Source organism: Heterocephalus glaber, unplaced genomic scaffold (assembly GCF_053883595.1).
Source record: "Heterocephalus glaber isolate CG9 unplaced genomic scaffold, H.glaber_assembly_v1.0 deba00001600, whole genome shotgun sequence".
Taxonomy (NCBI): Eukaryota; Metazoa; Chordata; class Mammalia; order Rodentia; family Bathyergidae; genus Heterocephalus; species Heterocephalus glaber.
The window spans coordinates 2,634,781-2,653,982 of record NW_028258372.1 but is presented as its reverse complement, the minus strand read 5'-3'; the positions used below and the strand labels follow the sequence as shown (position 1 = coordinate 2,653,982).

The 19,202-nt window shown below is 37.4% G+C and overlaps 1 protein-coding gene across 1 annotated transcript in view; it reads right to left on the bottom strand.

Moving 5' to 3' along the window:
* Nucleotides 1-19,202, bottom strand: part of Ints7 (integrator complex subunit 7) — an 85,825-nt gene that overhangs the window by 30,597 nt on the left and 36,026 nt on the right. The window contains exon 8 of the mRNA XM_087194253.1: nucleotides 1,350-1,467. Coding sequence (XP_087050379.1) covers nucleotides 1,350-1,467 — 118 coding nt within the window. The remainder of the gene's footprint in view (nucleotides 1-1,349; nucleotides 1,468-19,202) is intronic.

Below are 19,202 nucleotides of genomic sequence, written 5' to 3'. Positions count from 1 at the left end.
GATTACACAGCTGTTACAGGTACCAGACATTGCAAACACCCAGTGCTACAGTGTGTTCTGGAAACAGGATGGTGCTGTGGTCATTTCTGTATCACTACAATAGATTCTGTCAATCCCCACTTCTTGTTATCGGTTCCCAATTCAGTCTGTGACATGGAAATAATTAATTAAGTGCAGGCCACATATGTGTACCCTGGCTGTAAGGTAGGCCAGAGTGCTGTATCAGGTCTTTTCAGCTTCCTATTAAATGTCCCCACCAGCATGCATGTACCACTGATTCAGAGCCATCTGGCAGTGAGGCTTACCAATTCTGGCCCCACTGTAAATGTGTTAGGACTTACTTGACAGGACATTTCCCTGACCTAGCAAATTCATGCTGTGCAGTGACAAAAAGGAAAAATAAATGTAGATGATAGCTCTTTAATTAATTCGGTTCAAATTAACTTTTCAGAAAAAGCCATAAAGATTCCACAAAACTGTCATAAAACAACAAAAAACTTTAGCCTTAAATTTTGTAACACTTAAGTTGGATTATTAAATTGAATGGTTTGAGAGCCACTTAGGGGATTAGTAAAGCACATGGTAGGTATGTCCAGGTGGGTTATGGAGGCCTGGCCTCAGAGAATATATCTGGCCCCTGACCCCTCTGTCTCTGGTGCTGTTCCCATTTTTTTGCCTCCTGGCTTCCAAGAACTAAGCACCTTTGCTCCAATACATCCTTCTGCCAAGATGTTTCTGCTCTGGAGCCAATCGATCATGGACTGAATCCTCTGAAACCATGAGCCAAATAAACCTCTCCTCTAAGTTTCCAGTGTCAGGTACTTTGTCCAGCAACAAGAAAGCTGACCTACACAAGTTTGTTAGGTAAGAAAGCTCCTCAGTAAGCAAGCATATGGTGTTTGCTTTTTTTTTTTGGTACTGGAGATTGAACTCAGGACCTTGCGCTTTTGAGGCAGGCAGCGGAACCACGGCATTTGCTTTTAAAATCACCACCACTTGGTCTTTGAAATGTACTTAAATTCAAAGGATACTTTGAACCTGATCTACAAAATCAAACCAACCATTCTAGATATTCTCAAAAATATTTTCACCCTGGGGCTAGGGATTTAGCTCAGTGGTTCCACCGCCTGCCTCATAAGCCCAAGGTCTTGAGTTTGATCCCCGGTACAAAAAAAAAAATTTTTTTCACCCACATACAATTCAAACAAGAACAAATCAGAAAAATAATATCCTTAAGACCAAGAATACAAGATTTTATTATAAGCATTCAATCATTTTCAAATAAGTCACCAGCATACAATGGTGAGATTGAAACTTTCTCTGATTTAGTGTTATTATCTCTTCCTTACCTGGAGCTATGCTGAAGTAATGCTTGATGGCAATGGTCCCTGATAACGTGGAGAGGACAGACAGCATCCCGAGTTTTAAGCTGTCATAAGGCGTTTGGAGGGCACACTCACAGAGTGCCTAAAATGCAGAAGAGAAGCAAACACAGAATTTAAGACATCAATGTACTTTGAAACTGTCAACTCCACTGAAATCTCTATCTTTTAGAAAAATTATGTATTAAGATATTTTTTCCATGATAAAAACCTTAGGTCTAACTGCCAAACTCCTTAAAGGAGCATAAGGAGAGATGATACTAAATATAATGTGGTACCCTGGAACAAAAAAATTTAAGAAAGTAGAATAAAATATATAAAATAGAATAAAATGTACTGGTTAATAGTAATATGTCAGTATTTGTTCATTTATAACAAATGTTCCATATTACTATAAAAAAAATCATTAACAGGAAATTGGGTGTGGTGTATGTATACTATTTTCTCAGTGTTTCTGTAAATGTGAAATTGTTCTAGAACTTCCACTACATTTTACTTACTTCAGTGGTAGAAATTCTGTATTATGCGCATTAAAATAATAGAGCGTAGTGTTCTAGCTAGCTTATAAGTCAGTAGGGCCACCCTTCCAGTTTTGCTCATTTACTCTACTTCTGACTACAGTGGCCTGCAGTGTTAACCGGAAACAAGGTGCTAGTTTTCCTTCCTCTGCAGTGACCTGTGGGTATTTGCTCATAATATACCGACTCTTGCTTGCTTCAGTCTGTGTGGTATTACTCTGCATCTCAGGACTGCATGTAATAGAGTTAAGCAACTGTCCTGTTAAACTAATTCCATTCTTCCACAAAGAGGAAAATAAGCAAAACTTAAAGTCTAAGGGAACAATATAGAAAATTCTGGAAGTCGTTAAGTAATAAATTTAAGATCTCAAAAAAAAAAATCAACAAAATTTTGGGGTCTTCAGATACTCTGATTCCAAAGATCACATGGAAGAATTAAAGCCCCAAAACATTCAGAAAAAAATCTGATAAAAATAGATTAAAATATATACCCAAATTTAATATATGATAATGGCATTTAAAATCAGCAGTATCATTTTAAAAAGCTTACAAGGAGAACTGGCTAGTCATCTGAGTAAAATAAAACCAAATCTGTTCCCCGGTACCAAAATAAAAAACTTTATACAAATGCTTTTAAAATGTTTAATCTCATTCATAATTTGAAAAATCTAAATTCAAAGAAGTATTGCCTTTCACCAATCAGATCGCCCAAGACAAATACCTATCTCTGAAGAGTACAGGGAAACAGGTACTCTCTCTGTCGCTGATAGAGGGGTAAAATGGCATAAACTTCATTGGTAGGCAATTGGCATTAATTCACAAAAATTTAAAAAATACATATTATTGGACCCAGCAACTCTCTTCCGGGAAATTACATTCACAAAGGTGACTTTTACAAACTACAGTGGTATCTCGGTCCTCGTCCTTAATTGGTTCCAATTGTTTGGGCTGGAAAGGAAAGTGAGTCATGAGACAATTGACCCTGACAAGTTCTAGCTTTCCACTGAGTACCAAATGATGAGTACCAGGACAATATATTCGTGGCAAAATGTGGAAAGTAAATTAAAGTAAATCAAAACAGAGGAAGAAAAAGAAAGAGAGAGACAGAGAGACAGAGAGAGAGAGAGGGAGAAAGGGGCCAAAAGCAAACATACACAGCACAGACACCCCCCCCCCCCCAAGAGTTAGGGAGACTACTGTGGCATGGTAAACAAAGTAAGTTAAGAAAGAAGAGTTGCACAGGCCCAACTGTAGCCTACGGCGATATCCAGGCTGGTGGAAGGCCTGAACTAGTCTGCTGGTAGGAATGGAGATTAGAGGATGAGTAGGAGAGAGATTCTGAGTGTTTTTTGTTTGTTTGGTTTGGTTTTTGCAGTGCTGGAGCTGAGCCAGGGCCTCATGCATGAGTTCTTACCCCCAAGCTACACTCGCAGCCAGTCAGATATTTTGAAAGTGACTGATTATACAAGACAGAAAGGATATTAAGGATTCAATGATTATTATACCATTTCAAATGTAGTGACTAGATGATGTTGATTCCATTTATGAAGACTGAGAATTTATGGGGGCTAAGCCAATTTTAGAGGAAGGACAGAAAATAAGAGATGTGAAGTCTAAGGAGAAATACTCATCAGGTAATTTAAAATCCAAGATGTAGTACATTTTTAGCAGGAAGATTCACATCAGAATTCTGGCTCTGCTATTTGCCACCTTTGTGATCTGAGCCAATCACTGAGATCTTTAAGTCTCAACCTCTTTGTAAAATGGGGGTAAATTATAAAGAACTGTAGTTTCCATGTGAAATATCTGTGGAAAAATATGCAAAATATTAGACAGCAGCACTGGCTAAAGGAGCTGTGTGGATGGTAGAACAATAGGTGAGAAGTATGTTATAATATACCTTTCTGTAGCACTATCTCAAAAAAGAAAGAAAAATAAATGAATAAATGGGGTGACATCTGTTATACAGCCACTGACAGTCAAAGCACTTTGCAATCTACACAAACTACTATGCTAAAGAGTAATGCTGCAGCTGAGCTCAATGCACTAGGTAGATGTAGAAGCTCCACACACTGCACTGTGTGAGGCAACCAACCTAACAGAGTAAAGGAAAGAAAGCAGAGGCCAAGGACTCAGCTCTGAGGATAAGGGGTGGACTGACTGTCAGTACTAAAAATCCAAGACAATAAAGGCAGATGGATTTAGCATTAGGAACACTGGTGAGCTTTTAAATGTCTCAATATATCTGATAGGAAAACAGATACAAATGCAAATGTATTTTTAAAAAAGCAAGGTTAGGTAAGGATATATAAGCAGCTACAAATGCTTTTTATGAAGTTCAAAAGAAAGCACTTTATGAAGTGATTAGTTAATACTATAGTTTTGATTTATTCAAATACTCGAGAAATTTTAAATAAGAGAATAATAGTTTTTTAAAAGAGTAATTTTACCATTTCAAAAATTAAAACATCAGAAAATCTTACAGGGTGATTTACAATGTTATCTTCTAATTTCTGTCATGTAGCACATTACTGGGTATCTAAAATGGTACATAATGATGTAAAGCTTCATTGATTCAAATAAGCAAACGCCACAGAGCAAATCACAAAGTTCTCTAAATATAGCACATAGTCGTATTTCAATGATGAATATGGTTCAAGTTTCTGTTTCGAGGACATTATCTATTATACAATTATTCTTAACAGGACCATTTTCCATAGCAACAAAGAGGAAAAACTATCTCTTCAAATAGATTGCCCTTTCTCACTAGCACTAATGCCTTTCTCCTTGACTATTGGTCCCAATTCCTCCCTCTATGCTAGCTTAACCCACTGCTCAAACAGGGGTCCTGGCCTGAATTACTGTTTTCCGGGTCAGTCTCTAAATAGTGATTTCTTCTCTACCTTGGAATGGGACTGGCCAACAGGGATGTGTTCCAGAAAAGTTTGCTAAAAAGCAACTCTTTCTCCCTGCCTCTGTGTGTGCGTGCGTGCGTGTGTGTGTGTGTGTGTGTGTGTGTGTGTGTGTGTCTCCCCTCCCCTCCTCTCACCTTCCCTCCCTTCTCTTTCCCCTCCCATTCCCCTCCCTTCCCTTTCCTTTCCTCTCTCTCTTTCTTTCTATTGCACGGTATTGAGGACTGAACCCAGGGGCTCTGCCCTGAGCTACATTTTCACTCCTTTATTTATTTATTTTTAATTTTGAGACAGGGTCTTACCAAGTCACTAAATTGCTCAGGCTGGCCTCAAACTTTTGATCATCTTGTCCCAGCCCCAGAGTGCTGGGATTGTACTGTAGGTGCACAACATCACACCCAACTGCTTATACTCCTTAAAGTGGGAAGAATGCTAAGTTTCAAAGTATTCTGTCAGAGACACAGCACCTATAGATTTTGTGTCTCCACTATAATTACAAAGAAAAATATTACTAAAAGAACTAATTCTCAGGTTTAACTTGTCATCCTCTTAGATCTGGTAAAGTACAAATTAGAAACTGTCAGGAGAGATAACAAGTGTATACTTTTGAGGGTATCTAGAACAAATAACCTTTTGCTTTGTAAGAAAGGTTATATAAATCAAATAAGATTTATTTATTCAGATAAGACTGCTCTGATAGCAGAATACTGTAAATTATTCAGATAAGACTGCTCTGGTATCAGAATAATGTACTACCTGACAGAAATTATTAATACAGATTAATACTAACTATACAAGGTATCCAAAAATCCAAAGGAAAATATAAACACATTAAAATATTTTAATTGCTATGAAATTATTCTGTTTTTCATTATATTAATAATATTACACTATACTTGGGTCTTAATTTTATCCCTTCCTTCTGGGTTTTCAAATACTCAGTGTGATAGCCTGAGATATTTGAATCCACACAGAATTTATAAAACTAAGCAATAAACCACTAAAAGTAGCAAGAGAGTACACATGATCTGAGTATGGAATATCAAAACTCAAAAAAATCACTCAGCAATAAGATTAGTCAAGTGGAAGACAGAAAAAAGAAAGCAATACTGAAGGAAGTGCCAAAACAATAATCACTTTTGGTAACTGAAAGTAAAACTCAAATTTAAAATTAATACATTGTTACTTTATAAAGGTTAAATCACTATGCTTATTTTCTTCTGATATATTCTGATATTGTAAAAATTATATATTGGCTTTGAAAAATGATTACTTGACTAATTCATTTAATTAAAATCAATATACTTGGATTTCAGCCACAGGGTAAAAATTCTTTGTGGGAAAAACAAACATTTAATCACACACATATATACACACACACATATATATATATACATACTCAGTAAAAAATAACCAAACAAAAAAAGTCACAAGGAAGATGAATCAGAATTAAACATGTCAATAAGGTAACATGTGGTGTAAAAATGAAATAGTAGTAATAAGCTATACAATCAATGAGATAATTAAAGAGAGAAACATTACAGTGTAAAAAAAAAATGACTAGTTGGGGTTAGTGGTGCATGCCTTAATCCCAGAACTCTGGGAGGCTGAGGCAGGAAGACTACAAATTTGAGCTGTTGGGCAATTTATTGACTCAGTAAAACCCTCTTATATAAAAAAAAAAAAGAGTTGGGCCAGGGATTTAACTCAGTGGTTCCAACACCTGCCGCACAAGCACAAGGTCCCAAGTTCGATCCCCAGTATAAATAAATAAATAACAAAGGGTTCAGTAATCTGACCTTTGACCAAGGGGCCAAAAACATACCCTGGAACAAAGACAGCCTCTAACAAATGCTGCTGAGAAAACTGGCTATACAGACACAGAGACTGAATCTAGATCTGAATTTCTCAACCTGTACAAAAATAAAAGTAGACCACAGATCTAAATATTAAAACAGAAACAAACTGCTGGAAGATAAAATAGATAAAACTCTTGAAGACACAGGCATAAGACTTCCTGAATAGAACCCCACTGCACAAGAAATAACATCAAGACTCAACAAATGAGATCATATCAAGAGCTTCTGATCATACTGGGATGAAACGGTATCATACTGAGAAGCTTCTGCACAGCAAAGGAAACAACCAACAGAGTGAAGAGATAACCTACAGAAGGGGAAAAAGGTTTTGTCAGCTATTCCTTGGACAGAGAACTAACTCTGGAATATATAAAGGAATATATAAAGAACTCAAAAAAATCAGACACCCCCCTCAAAGAAAAAGGCCCAGTGAAAAAAATGGAAAACTGCAGTAGCTAGACACTTCTCAGAAGTACAAATGGCCAATAAATGTGTGAAAAAATGCTCAATATCTCTGGCCATTACAGAAATGCAAATTAAAACAACATCAAGATTCTATCTTACTCTAGAATGACCATTATCAAGAAATCAAATAATACCAAATGCTGGTGAGGCTGTGAGAGAAAGAACCCTTCTGCATTGCTGGTGGAAATGTGAACAAATGCAACCACTATGGAAGTCAGTATGGAGATTCCTCAAAGAACTAAAAATAGAAATTCCATTTGACCCAGCTATTCCTCTTCAAGGTATCTTCCTGAAAGAGTTAAAGACATCATATTAGCACAACTTATAATAGCTAAATGTTGAAAGTGGCCTATATGTCCACCAACAGATGAAGATAATGTGGTATTTATACACAATGGAGTACCATTCTGCTGTAATGAACTCTAAACTTGAGTCACTTGTAGGAAAATGGATGGATCTTGACACAATAATGTTACTGAAATCAGACACTCAAGCTTCAATGTTGCAAGGTTTCTCTTATATGAGAAACCCAAAGTGTAAATAATTTAAAGAGTAAAATATGAGACAGATCATAGGAAACAGAGATCTTTCGCAAAAGGGAAGAGGGTCAAGAGACGGGAGGAGGAGGAACGGGGTGCGGGGGGGAGAAAGTGTGTGGCGCCAACTTCCCATGATGGGTGTACATTACGTACCTTATGTGCTGTAAATATATACTAACAAACATGTTTTAAAAGTGGCAATTTGGGAGGCTAATGCAGGAGAATCCCAAGTTTGAGTTTTGTCTAGGCAACTTAATGAGACACTGTCTCAAAACAAAAAGTAAAAAGGGCTTGGAACCTAGCTCAGTGTGAAGGCCCTGGGTTCAGTCTCTAGTACCATGAAAAAAAAAAAGTAGAAAATATTATTTAAACTAATTCCAGGGTCAAAAAGGAAGTGAAACTTGCTCTCATGGAAATTTTTTTAGAAAATCATTTACAATAGCACTAACTGCCCCCAAATACTTAGAATAAGCCTAACAAAACATGTGCAAGATTTATATGCTGAGAAACTGAATTTATATTGATGAGAAACTGACAAAACAGATATACCATGTTCATGGATCAGAGAATTCAATGCTATTAAGATGTCAATTCTTCTCAAATTTATCTATAGCTGTGAAGACCAATCAAAATTCCAGGAGGCTTTTAAAACAGATGGACAAATTAATTCTAAATTTTATGTAGTAAGGCAAAGGATCTAGAATAGCTAAAACCATTTTTAAAAAGAACAGGTAAAGGACTCACACTACCTGATTCCAAGAAATATCACAAAGCTATAGTAATCGGGATAGTGTGCTACTGGCTTAAGAACAGATAAATAGACCAATAAAACAGAATGGAATCTAGAAACAGATCTACTAAGTTCAGTCAACTGATTTTCAAAAAAGATGCTAAACTAATTCAATGAAGAGATTTTCTTTTTTCCACAGTGTTAGAATACTGGGTTATACAAATGTACTCCAATCCCTACTTTTACCTTACACCAAAGTCAACTTAAAATGGATCACACAGAGAGCTAAGTACAGAAGCTCTACAAGAAAACAAAGAAGATCTTTGTGACCTTGAGTGAGGCAAAGATTTCTCAAATAAAACATTTAAAATACATTTTAAAAACAATTTTTAGCCAAGTTTGGTGGCGGAAGCCTGTAAACCCAGTACTCGGGAGGCTGAGGCAAGAGGATCACCTTGAGTTCGAGGCCAGCCTGGGGTACAAAGTGAGTCTGAGGCCAGCCTGAACTACATAGCAAGACCTTGTCTCAAAAAACAAACAAAAAATATAATAATAATAATTTTTAATAAACTGGAATAAAATATAAGACACCATGTTAAATGTACATGCTGGGAGGGGGCTGGAGATTTAGCTCAGTGGTTTCACCTCCTGCTGTGCAAGCGCAAGGACCCGAGTTCGATCCCCAGCACCAAAAAAAAAAAATGTACATGCTGGAAGGCAATATTTGCAAAATACCTATCTGATAAAAAGATGTGTCCTGAATATGAAAGAAACTCAGTAAGATAAAAAGCCTAACCAAAAATTGGTCTGGGGTTGTAGCTCAGTGGTGCTGGGCCTGCCTGGCAAGCACAAGGTCCTAAGTTTGATCCCCAGTACCCCAAAAAACAAAATCAAAAACAAAAAAGCCTAATCAAAAATAAACAAATAGGCACTTCACCAAAGAGGAGCTATGAATGACAAACAAGCCTATGAGAGGCTCAAGATCATTAGTCATTAGAGAAATGTAAAACCATGATAAGATACCACTATGCATCTCTTACAAAGGCTTGCAAAAGCCACACAAAACAAAGTACAGGCAGAGATACAGAACTGTAATGCTTACATATTACAGGCACATGTGTAAGATGGTACAGCCATTTTGGAAAATAGCGTGGTGGTGTTATGATTTGGTTGTTCGTCCCCTCATACTCGGGCTGTAATTTAATTGCTACTCTCACAGTATTAAGAAATAAATGCTGGGTGTGTGGTACACACCTGTGGTCCAGCACTTTTGGAAGCTGAGGTAGGAGGATCAAAAATTCGAATCCAGCTTGGGCAGCTTAGTGACCTAGCAAGACCCTGGATCAAAATAAAAAATAAAAAGAGCCAGGGAAGTAGCTCAGTCCAAAAGTCCAATTCCGAGTTCTATAAAAAAAATCCGAACCTTTAAGAGGCAATTAGAGGGTCGGGGATTTAGCTCAGTGGTTCTGCTGCCTGCTTCGAAAGCATTATCCCAAGAGTTTGATCCCAGGTATCAAAAAAAGAGGCAATTAGGCCTCAAGGACTCTGACTTATAAATGGATCAATGCTGTTATCTTGAGAGTAAGTTTATTATCTCTAGAGCAAGTTCTTTTAAAAGGACATGCTTGGCCCCCTTCTGCCTCTTTCTCTTGTCCTTTGTCCTTACACCATGCAATGATGCATGAGGAAGGGCCTCACCAGACACCAGCCCCTTGATCTTGGACTTCTCAGCATCTAAAACCATGAAATAATGATATTCTATTATACCAGCAATGCAGGGAGTAAGATAGGCAGTTTCCTTCAAAATTAAACACACACACTTATCACACAACCTAGCATTTCCATGGCTTGGTGTTTACCTAAAAAGACACACATGATAACAGCCTATTCATCATGGCAAAAAACTAGAAACAACTGAAGTATCTATCAACTTACAACTGAATAAACAAATTATTGCAACTCCATACATGGAAATACTAAACAATAAAAAGATATGAACTGTCATTATGCACAGCATGAATGGATATCAGAACATTAGGTTAAGTAAAAGAAGGCATTTTTCAAAAGATTACCTTCTTTACAATCCCATTCATATGATTCCATTTATATTCTGGAAAAACACAAATTATAGAAGCATAAATCAGACTGGTGGTTGACAGGGGCTCGGAGAGGGAGTGACTACAAAATGAATAATAAAAGCAAGGCTGGGGATGTAGCTCAGTGCAAAGGCCCAGGCTTCAAACCCCAGTTCTGTATCTCAATATGTCCACACAGCAACACAACTGTATGATTTGTAAAACCTCACCAAACTGTACATCTAGAAAGCTTTTGGAAAATAAATTATGCCACAATAAAAATGACTTAAAAATGCACCTCAAACTAATGGCAGCGAAACACTGTTTTACATAATTAATGAAATACAGCCAATCTCTATTAACAGGAAACTTAATAGCTTTATAATGCTTTTACTACTAAAAAATAAAATTAAGTGAACCAACATTTCAGAAGGGAAGAGAAAGCCAAGTTTCTGGCACTCTAATCAAGAAAAAAGGGATGACAGGGCTTGTAGCACAGTGGTAGAACATTTATTTACCTCACACGGTCCGGTCCCAAGACTCGAAGGACTCAGAGCTAAGTGACCTGGATCTCCTATTAATCTTGTCTCCAGTCACACCGATCTCACATCCATGTAGGCCTTTTTACTGTTCTCTGTGCTGGTACTGCTCTTCCCTAAAAGGTCCATAAGGCTGACATTTTCTCCTTGAGGTCCTTGCTCAAATGTTAACTGCTTAGCAAGGGTTTCCCTGACCACTGTATTTTTAAATAGCAACTTCCATCTTCCATACTCACTAATCCCCCTTCCCTGATTTTATTTTTCTCCACAGCATTTATTACCATTTGACCTCTCTGCCCAGCAGAAGCAAATGCTCATCTTTTCTAGAGGAGAATATTTTCATTCTGGACCTCAAAAAATTCCCCCACACACTTTTCCAAGAAAAATGAGCAGTGTGAAGTAAAAAGGGAAAAGAGTACTATAATAAAGAACCAATAGAAACAGTAGAAACACACCTGCAAAACTTTAGATAAGCTGAAGAGATTGTTAGTAACTAAAACGTATACAAAGAGAAATTATCCAGAACACAGCTCAAAGATATAAAAAATAAGACAATAAGGAACGGGGAGGATTAATGGAGAGTGTTAACATAAATTTCAAATGGAGACCCAGAAGAGAAAATGAGAGACATTGGCAGTATCTGAAGGCATTATGACTGACAATTTCCCAGAACTGCTGAAAGACAGCAATCTTCTGATCCATGAAGCCAAATGAACTAATCTAGAGTTTAAAGGGATTACATCCATGACCACCCACTTCACTGGAACTGCAGAGCACCAAATCACAGAAAAACTTAAAAGCAGGAAAAAAAAAACCCCACCAAAGCTTTCAAAGGAGTATAGCTACTTCTCAGCAGTATTAATGGAAACTAGAAGACAACAGAATGGTATCCTTAATGTCCTAGGAATTCTATCCCCAGGGGAGGTATCTTTCAAGACTGGGGACAAAATGAAGACATTACAGACAGGCACTGGGAGAGTTCCCACCACAGCCTCACTGAAGGACCTTCCAGAAGCAAAAGGAAAGCATCGCAGAGAAGAAGTCTGTGGTGAGAGAAGAGAAGCGAAGACAGTAGAAGGTCCCAACGCACACTGCAGTCACAAAACAGGGACAAAACTGGGTGATAATAAATGACAGAATTAAAACCTACAAGGACAATACACATAAGTTTAGAGGGATGCTGCTATGGTTTAGAAATGGTTTGAATGTGTTCCCTTTGGTTTCACATACTGAAATTTAATCCACATTGTGAGCTATCAAGAGGCTGGAAGCTTCATCTAACTAAGGTGTTTAGAGGCTGAGCCTTTGGGAATGATTAGGATTAGCTGAGGTCACTGGGTGGTGCCTCCTTGACAGAATCCTGGTGGCTTCAGGAGAGGAGGGGGGAGCAGAAGAGACACACATACATGTGTACTCCCTGACTCCTGCCCCAAGATACCCTGTGGTGTCTGTGTGAGGCAGCCATCGCCAGATGTGGCCCTCTGACCTTGAGCCTCCAGAACCCTGGAGCCAAAATACACCTCTTTCTGTTAGAACTCACTCAGTCTGCAGTATGCGTTATGAAGCAACAGAAAATGGACTAATACAGATGTAAATGGAGTTAAAATGTGCCCTAAGGTCTTTGTAGCAAAATTAATTATAGACTTCAAAATAACTATGCATGGGACAACATTTCCAGGATAACAACTAAAATATAAAAAGACTGTAAACTCTCAAATTATTCAAAGTAAGAATACTTGTATTATAAATATAACTAGTTTATATTATAAACTATTTCTAAATTGACAAAAACTAAAATTCTGATAATTCTATAATCAAACACTGATAATTCTACATGTTGGCAGGGATGTAGATCAATAAGCTCTTATATACAGCAGGTTCATTTATTTTGAAAAGCAGCTTGGCATGGTTAAGATATTAAAAACAATCCAGGGCCAGGGATTTAGCTCAGTGGTTTTGCTGCCTGCTGTGCAAGTGCAAGGACCTGAGTTCGATCCCTGGTACCAAAACAAACAAACAAACAAAAAACAAAACAAAAAACCCACAAAAAACAAAACAAAAACAATCCAGAAAGCCCTCCCAAAAAAGAGGGGAAAAGAATGGAAGAGATACAGAGAGCACAAAATATGACAGCAGATTTTAACACTTATCTGTAATGTATCAATCAAAGTCTCCACGAAAAAAATGACAAAGTCTGCTAAGATGAAGTAAAAATAATTCAATAAAATACTATTTATAAGAAATAACAGAAATATAAAAATATATAGAATCAAAGTAAAAATATGACAATCTGCCATGTAAATATGTCCTAGTTACTTTTTCTCACTGCTAAAACACCTGACCCCAAAGTTGAAGGAGGAAAGGTTTATTTGGCTCATAGTTTGTAGAGGTTTCAGTTCATAGTTGGTGGCTCAAGGCAGGGTGGCATGGCAGAGGGGCACAGCAGAGGTGAAAATTTGTGGCAGGCAGAAGGCAGCAAGCAGCAAGCAAGTGGAAAATAATGACCCTCTTTCTGTCCCTTACATTTTATCCAGGGAGTGTTGCCCTAAAAGCAGGTAGCACTTGTACTCAGAATGAGGTACCCTTAATCCTACCTAGAACTATGTCAAACCAATCAGTGGACTAATTTAGTAATCACATAGCCTTGATTCCAGCATCACACATTCTAAATCTAGATACCTCTCAAAAGCCCCACCTATGATGGCATGAGGCTTTGAGGGGGGACATCTACACACAAGCCATAACAAAATACACCCAAGGACAATGCTAAAGTGACTATATTAATAAAATAGACGAAGGCAAGAGATATATTAAAGAGACCTAGTACAGAGATACAATATGTCCATGCATTGGAAGACTTATTGTCTTACTATTAATTTCAGACAAACTAATCTTTACATTCCATGCAATTCCAAATTCTCAATTTTTTTGAAAGTCCTGCTAAGGACTAGCAAAGTATGTTTATCCAAAATATATAAAGAGCATTTCCAAATCAACAGAAAAATTGGCAAGAGACTTATATAGCCATGTCATAAAAAAGGATTACAAAGAGCCAATAAGCATCGTTAAAAAGAGGTTCATTTTTTAGTAATAAAGGAGTTATAAATATAAATAATTAAATTGGCAAAAATTAAAATTCTGATAATTCTGTAATCAAACATTGGTAATTCTGTATGTTGGCAAGGATGTAGATCAATGGGGTCTCATACACAACAGAAAAGCAAACTGGTTCATTCACTTTGAAAAGCAATTTGACGAGGATATAAGAAAATGGAAAGACATCCCTTGCTCCTGGGTAGGAAGAACCCATATAGTGAAAATGGCATTACTTCCAAAACTACTATATAGATTTAATGCAACGCTGATTGAAATTCCAACAATATACTTCACAGAACTAGAAAAAGCAATCCAAAAATTCATTTGGAACCAGAAGAGACCTAGAATAGCAAAAGCAATTTTGGGCAACAGAGACATGGCTGGGGGTATCACAATACCCAACTTGAAGCTATACTACAAAGCTACCGTGATAAAAACAGCATGGTACTGGCAAAGAAACAGACCCAAGGATAAGTGGAATAGATTAGAAGACACAGAAACACTTCAGCCACCTCATCTTTGACAAAGGAGCCAACCACCCTCACTGGAGGAAAGATAGCCTATTTAATAAATGGTGTTGGAAAAACTGGATTTCAACCTGCCAGAGATTAAAACTAGACCCGTATCTATCACCATGCACTAAACTAAGATCGAAGTGCATTAAAAATCTAAATATTAAGACAGAAACACTAAACATGCTGGAAGATAAGTTAGGTAGAACTCTTGAAGATATTGGCATAGGAAAAGACTTTATGAACAAAACCTCAATAGCACGGGAACTAGCAGAAAGAATCAACCACTGGGATCTCATCTTATCTGTTTTTGTTTGTTTGTTTGTTTTGGTACCGGGGATCGAACTTGGGTCCTTGAGTTTGCAAGGCAGGCAGCGGAACCACTGAGCTAGATCCCTGGCCCAAGGGATCACATCTTATTAAAAAGCTTCTGCACTGCAAGAGAAACCACCAACAGAGCTAACAGACAACCTACAATGTGGGAAAAAACTTTTAGCAGCTGTAACTCACACAAAAGTCTACTATCTAGAATATATAAAGAACTGAAAAAAATCAGACTCCCCAATTTCAAAGACCCAATTCAAAAATGGGCATCCGAAATGAAACAGACATTTCTCAAAGAAGTAAAAGCAGCAAATAAACATACGAAAAAAATGTTCAACATCACTGGTAATTTGAGAGATGCAGATGAAAACAACACTGATATTCCACCTCATCCCACAAAGAATGGCTGCTATCAAGAAATCAACCAATAACAAATGCTGGCGGGGGAGTGGAGAGAAAGGAACCCTTCTCTATTGTTGATGGGAGTGCAGACTGATGCCACCACTATGGAAATCAGTGTGGAGAAACCTCGAAGAACTAGGGCTTGAGGTCCCATTTGACCCAGCTATTCCCCTGCTGGGTATTTTCCCAAAAGAATTAAAAGAATCATACCACAGAAATATATGTGCACCCATGTTTATAGTGGCAGTTTGTAATAGCTAAAGCTTGGAAACAGCCCAAGTGCCCATCAACTGGAAACTGGATAAAGAAGATGTGGTTTTTTTATAAAATGGAGTACTACTCAGCCATAAAGAACGAGAAACTAGCCTCCATTCCAGGCTCCTAGGGCAGAGAAGCTCAGCTGGTCCCAGCACCCAGAAGGAAGCTCCCCTGCCTCCATCCCAGGCTCCTAGGGCAGAGAAGCTCAGCCGGTCCCAGCACCCGGAAGGAAGCTCCCCTGCCTCCATCCCAGGCTCCTAGGCCAGAGAAGCTCAGCCGGTCCCAGCACCTGGAAGGAAGCTCCCCTGCTGCCATCCCAAGCTCCTAGGACAGAGAAGGTGAGCCACGTGGGTGGCAGAAGCACCCCATCCCCCGTGGAGATGAGAAAACACATAAACAAGCCTCAAAAACAGACTTCCAGATCACCTACAGCAACCCCAAAGGGAAACAAGATGGAACAATCTGATACTCAACCACCTGGACTCTCTGAACTGGCAACAAAAGAGGATCTGGGAAAAATGAAATCAGAAATAATTTCTCAGATAACAGCAAAGATTTTGCCCATGGTGCAAGACATGATTAATAAATCTAGAGAGGACACAGATAAAAAAAATAGAGGATCTGAGGAACATGATGGAATCCCAACATAGGAAACAAATGGAATCCATAAAACAGATACAAACAGATTTCCAAGAGATTAAAAACTCCACTGAAAGTCTGCGCAGCAGAATGAAACAATGTGAGGACAGAATTTCACATACAGAAGATAAGATTGCAATTAGTGACCAGGAAAAGAAAATTGCTTTAAAATTGTAAGGGAACACGAGAAATCAATCCAGCAGCTGCTAGACGATGCAAAGAATAACATAAGACTGATTGGAGTCAATGAAGAAAGAGGAGAGAATGCAGATGACATAAAAACAACTCTTCACAGAAGTGATGGCAGAAAACATCCCAAGGAGGGGAAAAGAACTTGACATACAGATAAGTGAGGCATATAGAATTCCAGCTAGCCTTAATCAAAAAAAAAATCTACACATAGGCATATAATAGGATTCCAGAAATCCAACAGAAGAACAGAATTCTACAAGCAGTGAGAGAAAAGAAACAAATCACATACAAAGGAAAGCCCATCAGAATCACAGCAGACTTCTCAGTGCAAACCCTCAAGGCAAGAAGAGCTTGGAGTGATGTATTGCAAGCCCTAAAGGAAAACAGCCTCCAACCCAGATTGAGGTACCCTGCAAAACTATCTTTCAAAATTGAGGGAGAAATAAGATACTTTTATGATAAAGAGCACCTCAGGAACTTCATGAATACCAAACCGGCACTCCAAAAAATTTTAGACAATACCCTAAGAAAAGACAATGAGGATCACAACCCCAGGAAACCCAGCAGAATGAATCCATTGGGCGTGACAAATTAAACTCAAAGGGGGGAGAATCCAACAAAAAGAAAAAGTCATGACAAGGCTTTTAAAACTTTTAACTTCATCTCCCTAATGAGTGTATAATTCAATCTTGTTATTGTACTGATTAGTATTTTTCTGATTCTAGAGTTGCACACTATTCCTTGTGCTATACTGGCTATTTATCATCTTCTTACGTCTACTTTTTAATTGGGTTGTCTATTAATGAGCTGTAAAGAGTTCTTTATATATTCTGGTCATAGGTTATATGCATTGGAAATATGGTCTGTTTAAGGACTACTTTTCATTTTAATGATGTCATTTAAAGTTCTAAATATTGATGGAATCTCATTTATCAATTTTTTTCTTTTATACATCATGTCTTTTGTATACTAGGTAGTTCTTGCCTAACCTGAATTCATAAATATCTTCCCTTATAATTTCTTCTTAAAGTTTCATACTTCTAGGCTTTCTTATTTAGGTTCATAGAGCCCTTCAAGTTATTTTCATGTATAGAAATAAAGGGTTGAGGTTAATTTTTTATATACAGATACCAGGTGTTCTAGTGCCATTTGCTGAAAACATTATCTCTTCCTTGGCTCTTGAATTGAGTTTATATTCTATAAAATGCTAATGTTAAATAATCTTTCAAAACTCAGTGGGCCATATATGTGTGGTTCTATTTCTAGATTCTCTGTTTTATTCCAATGATCTATATGTCTTTCCTTACACCAACGCTGCCTTGATTACTGTAGCTTTAGAAGAAGTCTTAAAATTAGGTACTAAATGTCTTCCAACACTGTTTTGTATTTCTTTTTTAACTTTTCTAGGTCCTTTGTACTCCTACATAACTTTTAACTTTCAATATCCAATGCTTCATTTATACCAAGTATACACAGACCTGAATTTTTATATATACCTTGTGTTTTCTAATCCTGTTAAATTCAAGTACAAGTTCTAGGGGCTCCTAGAGATTTCTTAGTATTTTCTCTGTAGATGACCATTTCATCTACATATAAAGATTTTGCTTCTGCCGTGCCAATCCTATCCTAGTTGTGTCATTTTATTGCCAGACTATTTTGGTGGGGACTAGGTTTCAAAGTTTAATAGACAGATAAAGAATGCATATCTGCCCTTGTTCCCAACCTTAAGGAGAAAACATTGTATCTTCTCCATTCATGTAAGGCGTTCTCACTGGAACTACGGACATGTCTTTGATCTGTTGAGAAGTTTCTGTTCTACTTCTAGTCTCCTGATAGCTTTTACCATGAACAGCTGTGGAATTTAGTCCAATCCTTTTTCTCCAACTAGTAACAGGATCATATGGCTTTTTCCTTTCCTCTGTTAAAACGATGACTTTTGGGGGTGGATCTTCCAATGCTGAACCAACACTGCCATCCCTATAACAAAACCACTTTCTACATCCTGCCAGATCTAACTTCTAATAGTTTGTTTTGTTAAACAAATTTCTATCTATGTTCATACTTTTTTCTTCTGTTATCTTTATCCAGTTTTAGGATTAGCACAATGTTGAGTTCCTAAATTGAGGGGAGAAGTGTTCCTTCTTTTTTCTGCTTTAATTGTTTGATATAATTTATCAGTTAAAATGGTTATGAGCCTGCTGTTGTCATATACGTAGGTTTTCAAGGTAGGAATATACTTTCTTTAATAGGTGCTATTCAAATTTTATATTTCCTCCTGAGTTAATTTCATTAATTTGCCTTCCAAGGTACTTCTTAGAAGTTGTCAAATTTATTTCAAAAAAGATTTTTGTAATATGCTTTCTATATCCTTTTAAATTCTGTAAAATCTGTGGTAATGTCTCCTAGATCTTAATATTGTAATTTAAAAAATGTATAACTAATATTGTGTAACAGTAAGAAAAGGTCTAAAAGAGCAGGATAATTGGGATGGGTAGGGGAAGGGAAAAAAGGGAAAGGAAAAAATATGAGAAGAGGAAAAAAATGGAAACAAGGTCTTTGCAAATAGGGAAGGGTGGAGGGGGTGAAGGGAGGGCAAGGAAAGGGGAAAAAAAATAAGAACCAAGAGACTCATGTAATGGTACAAGATCCCCATGATGAATGTAACTGTATTTTATACCTAAAATGTACCAATAAAGTTAATGGGCGGAAAAAAAAAAGAACGAGAAACTAGAGTCATTTATAGCTAAATGGATGCATATT